The sequence below is a fragment of the Phalaenopsis equestris genome, unplaced genomic scaffold (assembly GCF_001263595.1).
Source record: "Phalaenopsis equestris unplaced genomic scaffold, ASM126359v1 Scaffold000002, whole genome shotgun sequence".
Lineage (NCBI taxonomy): Eukaryota > Viridiplantae > Streptophyta > Magnoliopsida > Asparagales > Orchidaceae > Phalaenopsis > Phalaenopsis equestris.
The window spans coordinates 70,287,235-70,301,690 of NW_018164444.1; the positions used below are offsets into that span (position 1 = coordinate 70,287,235).

Genomic DNA, 14,456 nt, shown 5'->3' on the forward strand with positions numbered 1-14,456 from the left:
AAGGTGGGCATCGAAGGAGGTCTATGATGAACAACCAAGGCAACCATTAACTCATTAAGTATATATTTTTTAAAAAAGAAATTACATCTTTTTACAATCTCTGAACATTAACAAATCCAAATTATATATAAAAAAAAAAAACAGCTTCATATCATAAAAAATTCTAGTGGGTCTAAAATGCAAAGTAATAGTAATATATATATATATATATATTAATACCTATATAGAAAATATAAAATTAAACCAAAGAAGAGTGTTTTCTTGTAGAACCCTACGCACGAGCAGTGCTTCCACTCCGCAGCGAGATGCCTGGGGGTGGGAATGGATTCACCCCACCGAAGCTCTAAACCCTTCCCGATTTTGACATATGAACTTTCTCGGTTAGCAGATGTCAACTCCAATGGCCCCTGCTCCCCTTTCCACCCCTCCTCCCTCTTCTACATCCTCCCCGGCAGCAGCCGCCTCGGTCGCCGGCGCCCCATCCCAACTTCCTTCGTCCCTCTCTTTCAACTTCCTCCTTCCGCCCACACAGCCGTTGCCATCGTGCCTGCCGCCTGATCACCATCCCGAGCCGATTGTACAGGTGGGGAGGGTGCGGCTGTTTGATTTCATGCCTTACGAAGGGGCTCCGAGTGGCACTTATCTTAGGGCTGTGGAGGCCTTATGGCGGTCACTGACGAGGCACAACGCGGTCGTGATCGAGCTGGGGAATGAGGACGAAGTGGTGATGCGGTGCGCGCTGGAGTCAGCGCGGATGTTTTTCAAGGCTCGAGCGCAATGTGGGAGCGGTGGGGGAGGTGGGAACTGGGGGAAGTCGGGGCGTGGGTTCTACACTTATCGCGCTGGAAGGTAATACTACGCGAGGAAGTTGTTCCAGCTTCACCAATTCTGCACGTTTTAGTGCGTGAATTCAATTTGCGAATGACAATTGATATTGTTTTTTCTGTTTTTTTCATCGTCTTTTTCATTCGCATGTTTTAAGTTCATTAGATCTTTTGATATCAGTAGAATCAGAATTTTTTTCTTTGTTCATTTTAATCTTACTTGTGGTTCGTAATTCTATATTTTTATTTCGATCTACTTATATTATTTTGTGATTATTATATATCTTACTTATTTTGGGCTACTCATAACATTTGAGGTTTCTAAATCATCACCAGAAGTGTAATCTTTACTGCATTAAATTTTTCTGAGTGACAAATACTGAATTGTTTTCTTTGCCACATTAGCAATCATTTTCCTAGTAAAATTGCGCTAGCTTCTTTTCAATATCAGCTAAATTATTGTTCCCCTGTGAGTAACTAGAGGATGAATTCCTTATATGCCAACAATGAAATATCTGTTAAAGATCACATAGTTTAAATTATCCACTGTTTTATTTCCTTCTATTTTTCTAATAGAAACCCTTCTTGTTCCAAGCAATCTCTTGTGAAAACAACTCTATTTTTAAATGGCTTTTTTTTTTTTGTTATTTCAATTAAATTTTTCTGTATTCATTTTGTTAGCATTGCTGCTGCTATTTATTGCTCGGGAAAATCACTACTAACCTATTTTTACGGGGAATTGAAAGCATGCCATTGAGTTTAATAAATTTGAATTTTATTCTCATACAAATTCCTACTGTATTTTTTGTAATCTTTTCTACCGAAACAGTTTCAAGTTCTTTGGAATTCAATTAATTCTCTATGCCAAGGGCAACAAACTTCTAATTAAGATATAGCCAACTCAAATAGATTTGGTTTTTACTTATTTACAAAGAAAAAAGTATCAACTTTTTACTGCAGCCTATCATCACTGTCATTGCATCAGCAATAGTTTCTGTAACTGTCACAGTACTTACGATCTTTGTTCCACCTTACTTCAATTAAGATGTTACCATTTATGATTTGATAATATATTTGTAATTTGATTCCAATTTAAAGCCAGTAATTGCCATCATTTGACCGTGTCATTGTATCAATAGATATTATGCAAATAATCTTTTTACCCTTCCGGTAAGCTGAGTTCTTGGAATGAAAAAAAAAAAAGATAGTGATATTTCTTCCAGAATCATGAATTAATGTTTATTTAAAGAAAAGTTATCCATTTTGTCACTTTCTCATATCTTTTTTCTTAAAATACTAAAGTAGTGTGCATTGAAGTAGCCAGTGACACATAGGCATAATATCTGAATCACAGATGGCCTGACATAATTTTGAATTTGAATTCAGACGGATTTAAAAGCTTTTTATCACTTCATGTTATTACATTTAAGCTTACATATGGTACTTGTCACAAATTAAATATAATTATCTAAATTAATATGTAACAATCACATCATACGTGCCATTATTTTCAAATTCATTTTTTTATTCCTTTAATTTTGATCTGGGAAAAGCCTCAGTCATAGAAGAAATCTAAAAAAAAAAAGGGTGTTGTGGCTCAAGAAGGCAGCTCAATAAAAAAGGTTGTGCTGCATATCCACCTAGGTTTGTGGCTTTCCGTTTTGGCTTGTATCACAAGGCCCAAAAATTCCAACATTCTGGAATAGTTTTTTGGGAGTAAAGCATTACTTATCATCTGTTCTGCAACTTTAAGTCTAGATGTTGTTGCCTAGTTATTGTCAGGTGAAATAAAATAACCAATATATCTTAGAACTAGGATTTTAACTGGTTATGTTTTCTGGCAGATGCTTGAAAGAAGTGTATGCTTAGCTATTTTATTTTATCATGTATTATTCAGGGCTTGTACAGTTGTACCTAAGGTATCAATCCAATTGGACCATATTGACTAGGTATTTCATTAAGAATGTTTATAAACTGGTATTGAAGATATGCACCTTCTAATGTGGATATTTGTAAACCCTAATGTTTTTACTTGATGAGTGTTATCCCTGACCTCAAGATTTTGGTTACTTTCCACTTCCATTTTGCTTATTTTATCCTCTTTTGTTTGTGAGGTTTATAATATACTGATATTTTGGTTATAATGGATGTTAGAGCCTTGGAAGATGGAGACCTGTCACCTGCTTGCATGAGTGATGCTTTTAGGTGTTTGAGCAGGGTAGCTCGATCATCGCTTTCTTCAATAGCAAAACATCTTCGTCTGCGAAGCGAGTAATATTGCTATTTTATACTGGAGTTAATTTGATTAATTGCGTTTATTTTGCTTTTATTACCTGTTTCTTAACTTATAAGTTGTGGCAGTGTTTTCAACCATTTGCTTGATGATATACCATTGCCTGTCAACGAGGTCTCTTCATCAGTGTTGGTAGCAACCTATTCTCATCCCTCCTTACTGAATTGTAAGGGTTCGTTAGGAGGAAAATCTTTAGTCAGTGAAGTCGAGAAAGGATTGTTAACAGTCATTGCTTCTGACCATCCTGGCATCCAGGTATGAAACCGCTGTCTTCTAACTTCTGGTAATTTTATTTTATTTTAGGGGCATTTATATACATTGCCCAGAATTCTTATGTAGTTACATATCTCACACCTAAATTTTCATATTTCACATGTAGCACCTAAATCTTTAATATCACATCAAAAGTAGCACTATTATCAGTTTTAAAAGTTAAATTCACCTTTTCATGCATAGATTTAAAGCACTGATGTGCTATTTTTGTAAGAAGGAATGAGATATGTAAATACATAAAAATTCTGTGCTACGAATATAAATTTCCCTTGATTTTATTTTGTTTTGATATGAGCTAGTCCCCTAACTATTGGTTTTTTAATAGTAATGCACACATCTCTGTAGAAGGTTGTTGTTGTTGTACATTTTTATAATTCTTTTCTTAAGGTCAAGGAGGACTGGTGGCTACTGCTATATTGTATTTAAGCAAAATCATGGTGCTTTCATGAATATTTTGCTTCTTTTAATTGTTTAAACGATTTAATTATGTTGACAGGTTTGTGACCCAAATGGCCATTGGTACCTAGCAGATAAAGGTTCTACTCCTTCAGACTTGTTGCTACTCACTGGAAAGGCACTAAGTTATGCTACTGCTGGCCTTCGTGCTGCAGGTTCTTATAGAGTTGTTTCCGACTACAGCTCTGGTGGAAGGTTTGGATTCTTCTAGTTCTGCTTTATCAGAGCTTCTCATTCATATTGTGTTTCCAGAATATTTATTTGGCAGATTTACATACATACCACTCAATTTTTACTTATTTACATATCTCACACCTAAACTTAAATTTTTACATTCTTGCCTATGCATGAGAAGGTGTATTCCACTTTTTAAAAGTTAAAATGGCGGTATTTTTGATGTGATATGAAAAATTTAGGTGGTATAAATGTAAAATTAAAGTTTAGGTGTCATATATGAAAATGCTCAAGAATTGAGTGGTATGGATGTAAATGACCCTATTTTTTTTAGCATCTGATGAAGGTTTCCTTTGTTATTTTAGGGCATCATTGACATTTAGACTAATGCCGCAAGCCAATGCTATCCTAGACTGTTCTCGAATAGCTGCAGCTGGTCATGTGATTCCACAAGGTTACCAACCCATTTCTGTGAGCCAGTTTATGGATGACTTATCTGCAGAAGAAGATATCATGTACAACCCTTCTGATATTGCATGTGTAAGTAAATGTCAAAGTTTGTCAAGGATTCAAGACATAAAAAAATTGCTATTTTCAATTTGAATATTTTTCTTTATTTTTAAAGATTTCTCACCGGCAGCCATTAATATGTCTGATTATTTTTTTTTCATAGGAAGTTCAGAATAGCGTTGCATGTGAGCCTTCATTAAGAAGTGTCCTTTCGGATCCTTTATCGTAAGTGTTATTTTTAATTTTATTTACTTTTATTTACATTTATTTTGCATGAAATGCTTTGTGAAGGTGGTAATCGTAGAGAAATCAAAGCTTTGATTTGATTGCTCGGAAAAAGTCACCATCTTCTTCAAGCCACTTCAATCAGATGAGAATCTATAGAGTAATTTTTTTAATATAGATTGGATTTGTTTTAACTAGATTTATTATGTTCTTTGATTATTTAGATCTAGGGTTGAAGCTTCTTCTAGGCACAAGATCCCATAATTATCTTTCCCGATTCTAGGAAAATACTCTTGTAAGTTGCTTAGGCTCATTTTTTGGCCCAAATGTTGTGGTTGAGAATTTAATTGTGTGGGGAAATGATTAGGGAAATGTTGGTTAATAGTCAAGGACACACAAAGGGTGTGTTTGGGTAGACTGTGCGGTGCCACACTGTATACTATTTTGTTTGGCAGAATCACATTTTGACTGCGTTCTAAAAAGGTTGCAGCTAAAAGCTGCATTTTCCCACTAGACCTGGCTACTTGCGGTGACTGCTAGAAAGTTGCGATCTGACTTGTTCTTAAAAAAATTTTGTGATCGCCACCACAGTTTTTTGAATAACAACTTCTTCAAACAGCTACAACTGCCCCAAACAGACCATAAGACATGGTAGAGGTTTTGAATTGGATGTGCAATGAGGTTATTTGAAAATTTTTCGAAGCCCACCAATTATAAACCTTGCAAATTTATTTTTAATGGAAGTTGGATAATATATTGCAGCTAAACATTAACTGAAGGCACAAATATAACAATTAAATGATAAACGAAATGCAGAACTAAATTGTATAGGTGTAGGAGATGTGCCATGCAAATGTTTTTAGCTTGATATTAAGTGTGTGCTATTATTTGGCACACTATAATTTACTAAGCTTAAAAATATCAGAATATGCATGCAATTCATCATTTATCTTAGTCGTACAAATGACACCACACAACTCTTACTTCGATGTTGGTTTAAGATTTTAGCCATGTAAGTTATAATAATCAAACTTGATGTTAATAATTTAGTCAACTACTTGAGCTAATCAATTGCTTCACTAACATCAGTAGTTATACAAGTGTACAAAACTAAATATTCAAATGCAATTATGGTGAAATAAATAATCGGTGCCAAATGTGAGAGAATTTGTAAATTAAGCACAATTAAATAAAGTTTATATACAAAAGCACAATCACGTGCATCACAATTTAACCAATTTGATAATCAAGCACAATTAAATAAATAAGTAAATCAACAGTAAATTAAAGCAACTGGGACACTATAGTTTTACGCAGTTTGATCACCCAATTTACTAATTTTCTCACCTAAACCCACCACTGACTTTGCATTTTCATTACCTATATCTTGTTGCTATATGTTCATCAATTCTTTCATTCCGTGAATGGGTGAAAAAGTTTGTAAACCCCGTGACAATGCAAACTCAAACACCTATCCTCAAGGACTCAGCTATCCTCATTTCCAACGCAATTAGAAATTTCCTATACAAAAATTCTCTTAATTTTGTAGGTTAATAAAAAAAATTCATCTAAGAATTAACCAATCACTAAGTACAAAGTTGAAAGCAAACAATGAAAATCACTTACAAAACCTTCTAGAGATTGTGAGGATATGTTCCTCAACATCATATTCATTAAAGCCTTGGAACACTTGATCTTCAATATTTAATTTTCTTTCAAAGAGTTTTGCCAAATGATTTACTATAATAGCATTGAGCTCATGGATCCATTAGCTTTTGGAAGTGGAAGGGGTATTTATAAGTCCATAATTACTTACAACATCCCTATAGACAACTTCCAAGAAGTTGTCAAAGTAAAACTAGAAAATTTACCAATTGAATGTTATATGTATGGTTTCTAATCTTATGTATGGTCAGCTCAAATTCTAATGAATTTTGTATTGATCAGATTTATAAGTGTTAATTGTTTGTATGTATCTAAAAAGTATTTTCTGGCTTAAAGCTGCGCCAAATCTTCTCCATAACATCTGCGCAATGGCTAAACAACCATTAGTTTCCAATGACCAATGCCACATCGAATCATATCTTTGATCTCCAATCTTATATGGCTATGATGGGTCACTTAGACAATCAAGAATCATATGTACATTTGACCGGTGCATTAAAAACCCTTTGAAACTAAGTCTGATAGCTACCAAGTGAAGTCCAAGAACATATATAATGGTTTTAAAATTTTGTAAAGTATTTCTTGATCTATAGATAAATAAAATTTTTTAAAATATTATTTTTGTGCTTATAAATAATTAATGCTATGTTTTAGACTGTGTTCCCTCACTTTTGTATCAATATGGTAAATCAAACTTAAGCAATACGTAATGAATCCTGAAGACATACAATTACAAATTAAGTTAGATTTGAAGTCTTCACTTGTGTTTTATTGCCTTGGTCAATGAGCTCATCTTATAGTGACAATTGTCGGGTTTGCCTATTTATTTTCATGTTTGCTATAAAATGATTATCTTATGAGCAAGTACTTAGCAAATCATTTGATGATTTCACAAATTATGTGTTATTATTAAATTAGATGTGAGAAACGCATGAGTCATATGGACTGTAAAGCCAACAAAAGTAAACCTGATCAAGATTCCATTATTCGGTCATCTCATGTTTACTGACAATCTTTATAATCATATCATAGGGTTTTGAATCGTAATAGAGAGCTTGGTTAAAAACAATGAGTTACTTCCTCCTTTATGTCTCAAGCAAATCAGCGTGGAATTATGTGTCAGATCTATGCTTTTCTGCTTGATATCAACCTGGTCAGTAGCAATGGATTGGTTGTACCAATTTTACTAGGCAGTTCAAAGGTTCATAACATGACAATTATAGTTTAAAGGTCTACACATAACCAGCAAAAGCTCAGACATAATATGACTATCGTCCTCGAGATTCTACTTGGCGCAAAGTATATCTATGGCACATGAGATTTGATGAATTTTTTTTTATTGTTGGACTTATTTTTGTGCAAGCTAGATCATTAGAGATGGATCTTACATCCATTTCACGGCCCACGTTTTGATTTAATTGGTATATTGGCTTTTTGTTAAGCCTGATTATTCAAGTTAAGGCTTAATTTTGTTGAAAAGTTCATAAGTAGGGCCTGTAAGCTCGAGGATGAGGTAAGCTCAATAATGGCCTTATGAGTTTATCATGTAAGGTGGCCTAATTAATTAGGTTGACATGATGAGTTTGTTTGCCTTGTGCTAGCTTAGTTGACGGTGCTTACGTATATTAGAAGGTTGCACAAGCAAAAGAAACTTGAGAACAAAGAAAACCCTTAAGTTGGGTTTAGGACTTCGAGATGAGAAATGCTTAAGAATGGGTCTCATAGACTTAACCTTTATGGGCTTATTGGTTTTATGCTGACCTACTTAAGTGGATTGAAGCTCACATCATGAGAGAACCTATAACTTTGAGTTGATTTTGATGCAATCCATATTTTAAGACGTATTTTAATACCCAAATTATTATTATTGTTGTTGGATTTATCATTTTTAGTATTTTAATATAGGAGAAGAAGGCTCAAATAATTATTTCACAGGTTCTATAGTCTAAAAGAAAGTTTGAATGGTTATACATATTTTCTTGAATTTACATAATTTTCTTAGGCACTTTTCCTACCATTGAATTTAATTTCTGAATGACTTGATAAGTATAAAATGAATTTATGGCATTTTGAGCTGGTAGCAAGTCCTTTCTTGAGTTAAGAAAAATGCTTGATAAGTATAAAATGAATTTATGGCATTTTGAGCGGGTAGCATGTCCTTTCTTGAGTTAAGAAAAATGCTTATAAGGTTACTTTTATAATTATTTATTTCTCAATTGAGTTCCTTTGATGCAATCAAAAAGAGTCTCATATGATGCTTTCACATTAGCCAGCAGGTCATTGTTGTGCTTCACGTCAAATGATGCTGGATTATGGTAAATGTTTGCTGGCCTCACCTAGTTTTGTGGGAAAATAAAAGTCTACAAGTATCAGCACTTTTGTAATACTTGAATATTATTTAAAAACTTTTGAATTAGTGGCTAAACTTTTCCTAAACTTTTCCATCTATATTAATCTCATCTTGTGTGCAACCTTTTATCTACCGCAAATTACTAATATATGTATAATAGCTTTCCATTTAGTGCTGAGATGTGTTCAGAACATTATGTATAATCCCTTTAGTAAGTTGCGTGCTTAAAATAGGCCTGCATCCACCACAATCCCCATTTCAAATTTCGAACATACTACAAATAATGATAATGATATTTGACTTCACTATCATGCAAGTTACCCAAATTTTATCAAAATAATTACTTCTTTACTCGCCAACAAAACTTTGAAAGACTTCTAGAGTGAAATTTTTTATTTCATTAAACACACCCTTAGTTTCTATCTTAACCAAACCTATAAACCTTCTCAAATTTTGTTTTTAGTTCATAATGATGTGTAAAGGCCATTTAGCATAAAATTTTCTATAGGGGTAGATGAATTATTTTCTTCATCAATGATTATAGTCATCTCACTTAGACTTTCTTGTTGAGATGAAAATTCAAAGTGGAACTTTTTTTTAAACATTTATTATCATAATTTACACTCAATTTTGATCCAAAATTCAAGTCTTGAAAATGACAATGTCAAAGAATACTTTGAATCACTTGTAGAAAGTTATCTCCTACGTCAAGGAAATATTCACTAAAGCTTCTATGTTGACACACATCTCAATAAAAAAAGATGCTTAAATGAAAAATAGACATGTCTTAGATGTGACTAGATCACTAATATACTTCAATATCTTCGGGAAATTTTCCTAACAATGATGGATCTCATTAATAGAATACTTTCGGGTGTTATTAATTTTCGAAACCCTATTCAAATTCTTTTTTATTTATTTCCTATGAATAATGCAATTTCTCTTATTCCTTCAAAAATACATTCACATTCATTTTAGCACTAGAGTACATTTGACCCTAAATGTATCAACGGTATGTTCATCGGATATCATCAAAAAAAAAATGCATAAATTTTATCACTAGGTCACTAGAAAGATTTAGAGTCTGTTTGGGGTAGCTGCAACTTATTTAAAAGTTGTTGCGCAACAACCGTGCTAGAAAGTCTTCGAGCAGAGACTGATATGGGGAAGTTGTGTGTCTATTTGTTTTATGCAGTAGTTGTACTGTAGTTGTTTATAAAAAAAACCTTTCCACCTTTTTAATATCGTGTTGTTTATAACAAAATCAGTCCTGGTTACAAATTTCATACTTGAAAACAAATATCCAATTTTAATATTACATATTAAAAATTGATACCTCCCTACATAGTAAGTAATACAATAATCAAAATAAAAAATAAAACTATTAAATTAACTATTAATATTATCATACGATTGAGTTTAAAATACAAACCATTAATTTTACGATATAACCTCTCCTCTAACAAAACTCTCTAGGCTTGAACATTATCGTAGGTGGCATCATCAAACTGATTCACCCACCTAACGAAGTTACAGTTCTTTGATATGTTTCTTGGACACTTGTAAAATTGTCTCTCATAACTATGCACCTCTCGCGAAGTAAGCAGAGAACATTGTTGTTCATAGTAATAGCACAATACTTGGAGGCACATGAAGACTTGAGCTCATATTTTCTCAAGATTTAAAACCACAAAACAGAGACTCTTAGATGCAACGTTAGTAAAAAAAAAAAAAAAATAGAAATACACTACTAAAGTTTTATAAAATTGTGAAGTTTCAGAGCAGAGAGTATAAACCAACGAATAATCTGTCACTGCTACAAGAAAATAGTTTTATATTTATGCCAGCAAAATCTTTCATGTCAAATAAAAAATACCACCATTTTAAATTTTAAAAAGTGAGATGCACCTTTTAATGGATAGGTAAGGTGGTATGTATGTAAAAATTGAAGTTCAGGTGTTAGATATGTATACACATATAACTTGAGTGGTATGCATGTAAATCTTCCTTTATGTTATTTATTTATTTATTTTTATATCTTGAGAAATTGGTCTTGCCACTTTTCTTTTGTTGGCCGGTTCTGGCATGGCTTGGAATTATAGTTCTGACACAAGGCACGGTTGCTTGTGTTTAATATTATATATTCCTTGATGAAATATGTTTCGTTTTGTATTATTAGCATGGCGCGACAATCAAATTTTGTTGAAATTTATCTTGTCATTTCAAGCCATTCTGCTGCTGTAGCACTTTATTATCCTCGTAGATCTGTTTCATGTCATTCTGTTCTTGCAGCGGGGCGTTCCTTGAAGATGCTGTAGTTGTTTCTTGTGGGCATTCATTTGGTGGCCACATGCTGAAGAAAGTCTTGGAGATGGTACTTCCATATTCTTTAATTTTCGCTTGAACTGGCTCTCTGCCAATTGATATTTTTGTCCTAATGCCTTTAAATTAAAACTGCAATTGTTATTATAAACCAGAAAGTATTAATATTTTTACTATTTAATTTTTATAATCTGTCAATTTTAAATGGGAATTCAGAAGGCCCTGGAAGCGCATGAAATGAAAGGTAAATTTCTATTAAAATTTGGATTTTACAAACAGGTTTTTTGTCTTCTGGGATTGAGAATTTTCATTTATATTAATATTCAAAAACTAATTTTTTTTTCATCAAATACGTTACAAATAAATCATAAGGAACTCGTAGGTCTATATTTTGCCATGGAGGGACGCCTAGGCAGTTTCAAAAGAGAGTCTCTGATTTAGAATTTGTTTCTTATTGAAGGCATATATTTCCTTTTTTGTTTTGTAGTGGTTCACTTAGCTATTGAGCTAAGATTCTGCCTAGATAATTGTTCAGATAAAATACATAATATTTATATCAATCGCCTCATGTTTTCCACGTAGGAACAATTTTATCATACATTTATTATCATTTATCATCTTTTATAATATTCAGGCAAGATGCACTATTTGCAATGCAGAAATTGATTCTGGGTCCTTGATTCCTAATTATGGTACTTGCTTTTTTTTGTGTGTTTTTTTTTTAGCTTTCCCCCCCTTTCCAAGTTTGTAAATAATTTGTGAAAGTAATATAATCTTGACAGCTCTTAGAGCAGCAGCAGTAGCGGTGAGAAGTGAAGATGAAAGAAGATTATTTCATAATACCTCTCTCAGAAAACGTAGGAAGGAAGGGGGTGAACACATGGACCATCCAACAAAGAAACCAGGAAAGGTTGACATTTTTTCACAGATACAGTTTTAATTATAATATTGATTAGTTTTTTAATCTTTTTCCTTTTTTTTTGTCCTTTTATTCAGGAAAATGGTGAGATCGATATTGATGGTCATTCTGCCAGGCATTTAAAAGGCGTTCAGTTTCCTTTTGCAGTTAACGAGAAAGTTCTTATTAAGGTAAAATGAAGAAACTTGCTATTTACAAATCAACCACCCTCTGTCATCCAATTTTCAAATTCTCACTCAAATATCAAAATTCATGGTAAAACCCCAACCCATATTTTTCATTTTTATCAAATTCTCGATAGTTTGATTGTGGCACATGTAAATATATCGGTTCGGTAGTTAAAAAAATCACCTACGTGGTTAAAATGTAAATATCAATGTTTCGGGTGGTCTGTATGTAATTATCTCTAAAATGAAATAAAATATTGAGCTTCTCCTTCAAAACTATTGCCAGAATACAATAATTTTGAATGGGGCAAAAAAGAAAAACTTACTAACAATAATTACATATGCAGGGCAACAGGAGAACACCTGATAAGTTTGTTGGAAGGGAAGCGGTTATTACTTCACTGTGCTTGAATGGGTGGTAAGCTTTCATTGGTCTACATCTTTATTACTTATCATTTGGAGTTGTTGAAACTTACAATATAGGTGTGTGGAACATCAAAGTAGACTTGAAGTGTTAACAACCATGGTTATGCTCAATTTTTTATCAGTATGGCTTTCAAATTCATTATTTACTTTGAGATGTGTGCAATACAAATTGAATCAATCAAATTTTGTATGGCACTCATGTCAAAGAAAATCCTAAGGCATTGAGACCCATGCATTTCATTGTCAGCCATACTAATATTATCTTAAGTGTCTAATATTAAACACCATTAAATAAAATGAAATTGAACTCGTAAACATCAAGACACCTTTTGGTGTAATGGTTGACATGTCATTATAAACTCCGAAGTTAATCGAGCTCGTGCCGGAGCATTTCTGAGATGGGTGAACTCTTGGGAAGTTACACTAGTGGGCAAAACTGTGAGGACTTTAGGCCAAAGTGGAAAAAATCTTGATGATTGAGAGTTTGAGCTGTCACGTCTAATATTATAGTAGGAAACTATAGTTTTTATTATTGTAATATAATCTTATTATTGAGGATGTTTTCTTTTATTGTATTTTTCTTTATTTCTTCCTTCTCTTACATATATATAGGCACTGTTGTATCACCATATTATTTGATTCAATAATAGCCATTATAATTGTAGTTTTCTAACCATCCTGATCCATTTTGTTCCCTAAAAAATGTGGAATATTTGCATACATATCACTCAATTTCTATGTATTTACATATCTAATACCTAAACTTCAATTTTTTCATAATTGACATCTTACCCATGCATGAAAAGTTGTATTTCACTTTTTAAAGTTAAAATGGCAGTACTTTTTTATGTGATATAAAAGATTTGGGTGGTATAAATATAAAAAAGCAAAGTTTAGATGTTACATATGTAAACACATGGGAATTGGATGATATGCATGCAAAATGCCCCCAAAAATAGACTGGATAACCCTCTTAGATAGATGTGTTCGTGAAAAGTAATGTTTGCCTCAAACTAAAATTGACTGCAGGTATCTCCTCAAGATTCTCGACAGCGGAGAGAGTGTTCGACTTCAATACCGATCTCTTCAGAAACTACGAAATCTTCAAGTTGATGATGGAGCACAGCCATTAATGCTGCTTCAGAGTAACAGTTGATAGAAATCCCAGAATCTTTCTTGTTCACTCTCACACGTAATTTCTGTATTTGCCCTTGTAAATGCTGTGGTCTTATCTCCTGTAAATGCAAATGTTTGTTTTAAGGTTTTTACCCTTGAGGAAAGAGATGAAACTCAAGGGAAAGTATGGGAGTATTCAGAAAGGAAACTCAAACAGTGAGTTGGTAAGATATTTGAAGAGCTGTACAGATCGAATGAATTTCTGCAGGAGCTGAAGAAATACCTTTTGTTGTTGATATAGCCTCTGCTATAAAATATCAAATTATGTAATACAAAAACATGCAATGATGCCGAAAGGGGAGGAAGTTGGATTTATGATGTGCAGGTAGTGTTTTCTACATGTTGATCTACTTTATTTATGCTTCAATGGTCTGTTTTGTTAATATCATATTTATTAGATGGGGGATTTACATAGATGTCATTGAATTATTGTCTTTAGATACTTGGGGGCCTAAAATTTATGGGGAATTTGCATAGATTACACTTAATGCTTATGTATTTACATTTCTAGTATCTAAATTTTGGTGTAATGATATAAGCACTTCATAGCATATGTATAAAAACGAGTAAATATGGTATTAATGATGTGAGCTAGATGAATTGGGTGTTATGTAAGTAAATATCAAATTTTAATTGTTAAACATGTTAATGTATAATAATTGTATGATAGGTATAT

At 32.9% G+C, this 14,456-nt stretch overlaps 1 protein-coding gene across 1 annotated transcript; it reads left to right on the forward strand.

The window, feature by feature from the left end:
• Positions 1 to 400: 400 nt before the first annotated feature.
• On the forward strand, positions 401 to 14,209 carry LOC110019925. The gene is made up of 12 exons (XM_020717805.1): positions 401 to 849; positions 2,979 to 3,095; positions 3,186 to 3,372; positions 3,887 to 4,041; positions 4,386 to 4,560; positions 4,694 to 4,755; positions 11,063 to 11,144; positions 11,727 to 11,784; positions 11,875 to 12,002; positions 12,089 to 12,181; positions 12,526 to 12,596; positions 13,634 to 14,209. The coding sequence occupies exons 1-12, from the start codon at positions 401 to 403 to the stop codon at positions 13,758 to 13,760; spliced, it is 1,704 nt and encodes a 567-aa protein (XP_020573464.1). The 3' UTR covers positions 13,761 to 14,209.
• The last annotated feature ends 247 nt before the right edge of the window (positions 14,210 to 14,456 follow it).

Excerpts from the sequence above, each read along its gene's own strand:
- LOC110019925 (XM_020717805.1), top strand. The coding sequence starts at position 401 with ATGGCCCCTGCTCCCCTTTCCACCCCTCCTCCCTCTTCTACATCCTCC. Across the intron at positions 12,003-12,088 it reads CAACAAAGAAACCAGGAAAG|GAAAATGGTGAGATCGATAT; the intron begins GTTGACATTTTT and ends CCTTTTATTCAG. Across the intron at positions 12,597-13,633 it reads TCACTGTGCTTGAATGGGTG|GTATCTCCTCAAGATTCTCG; the intron begins GTAAGCTTTCAT and ends AATTGACTGCAG.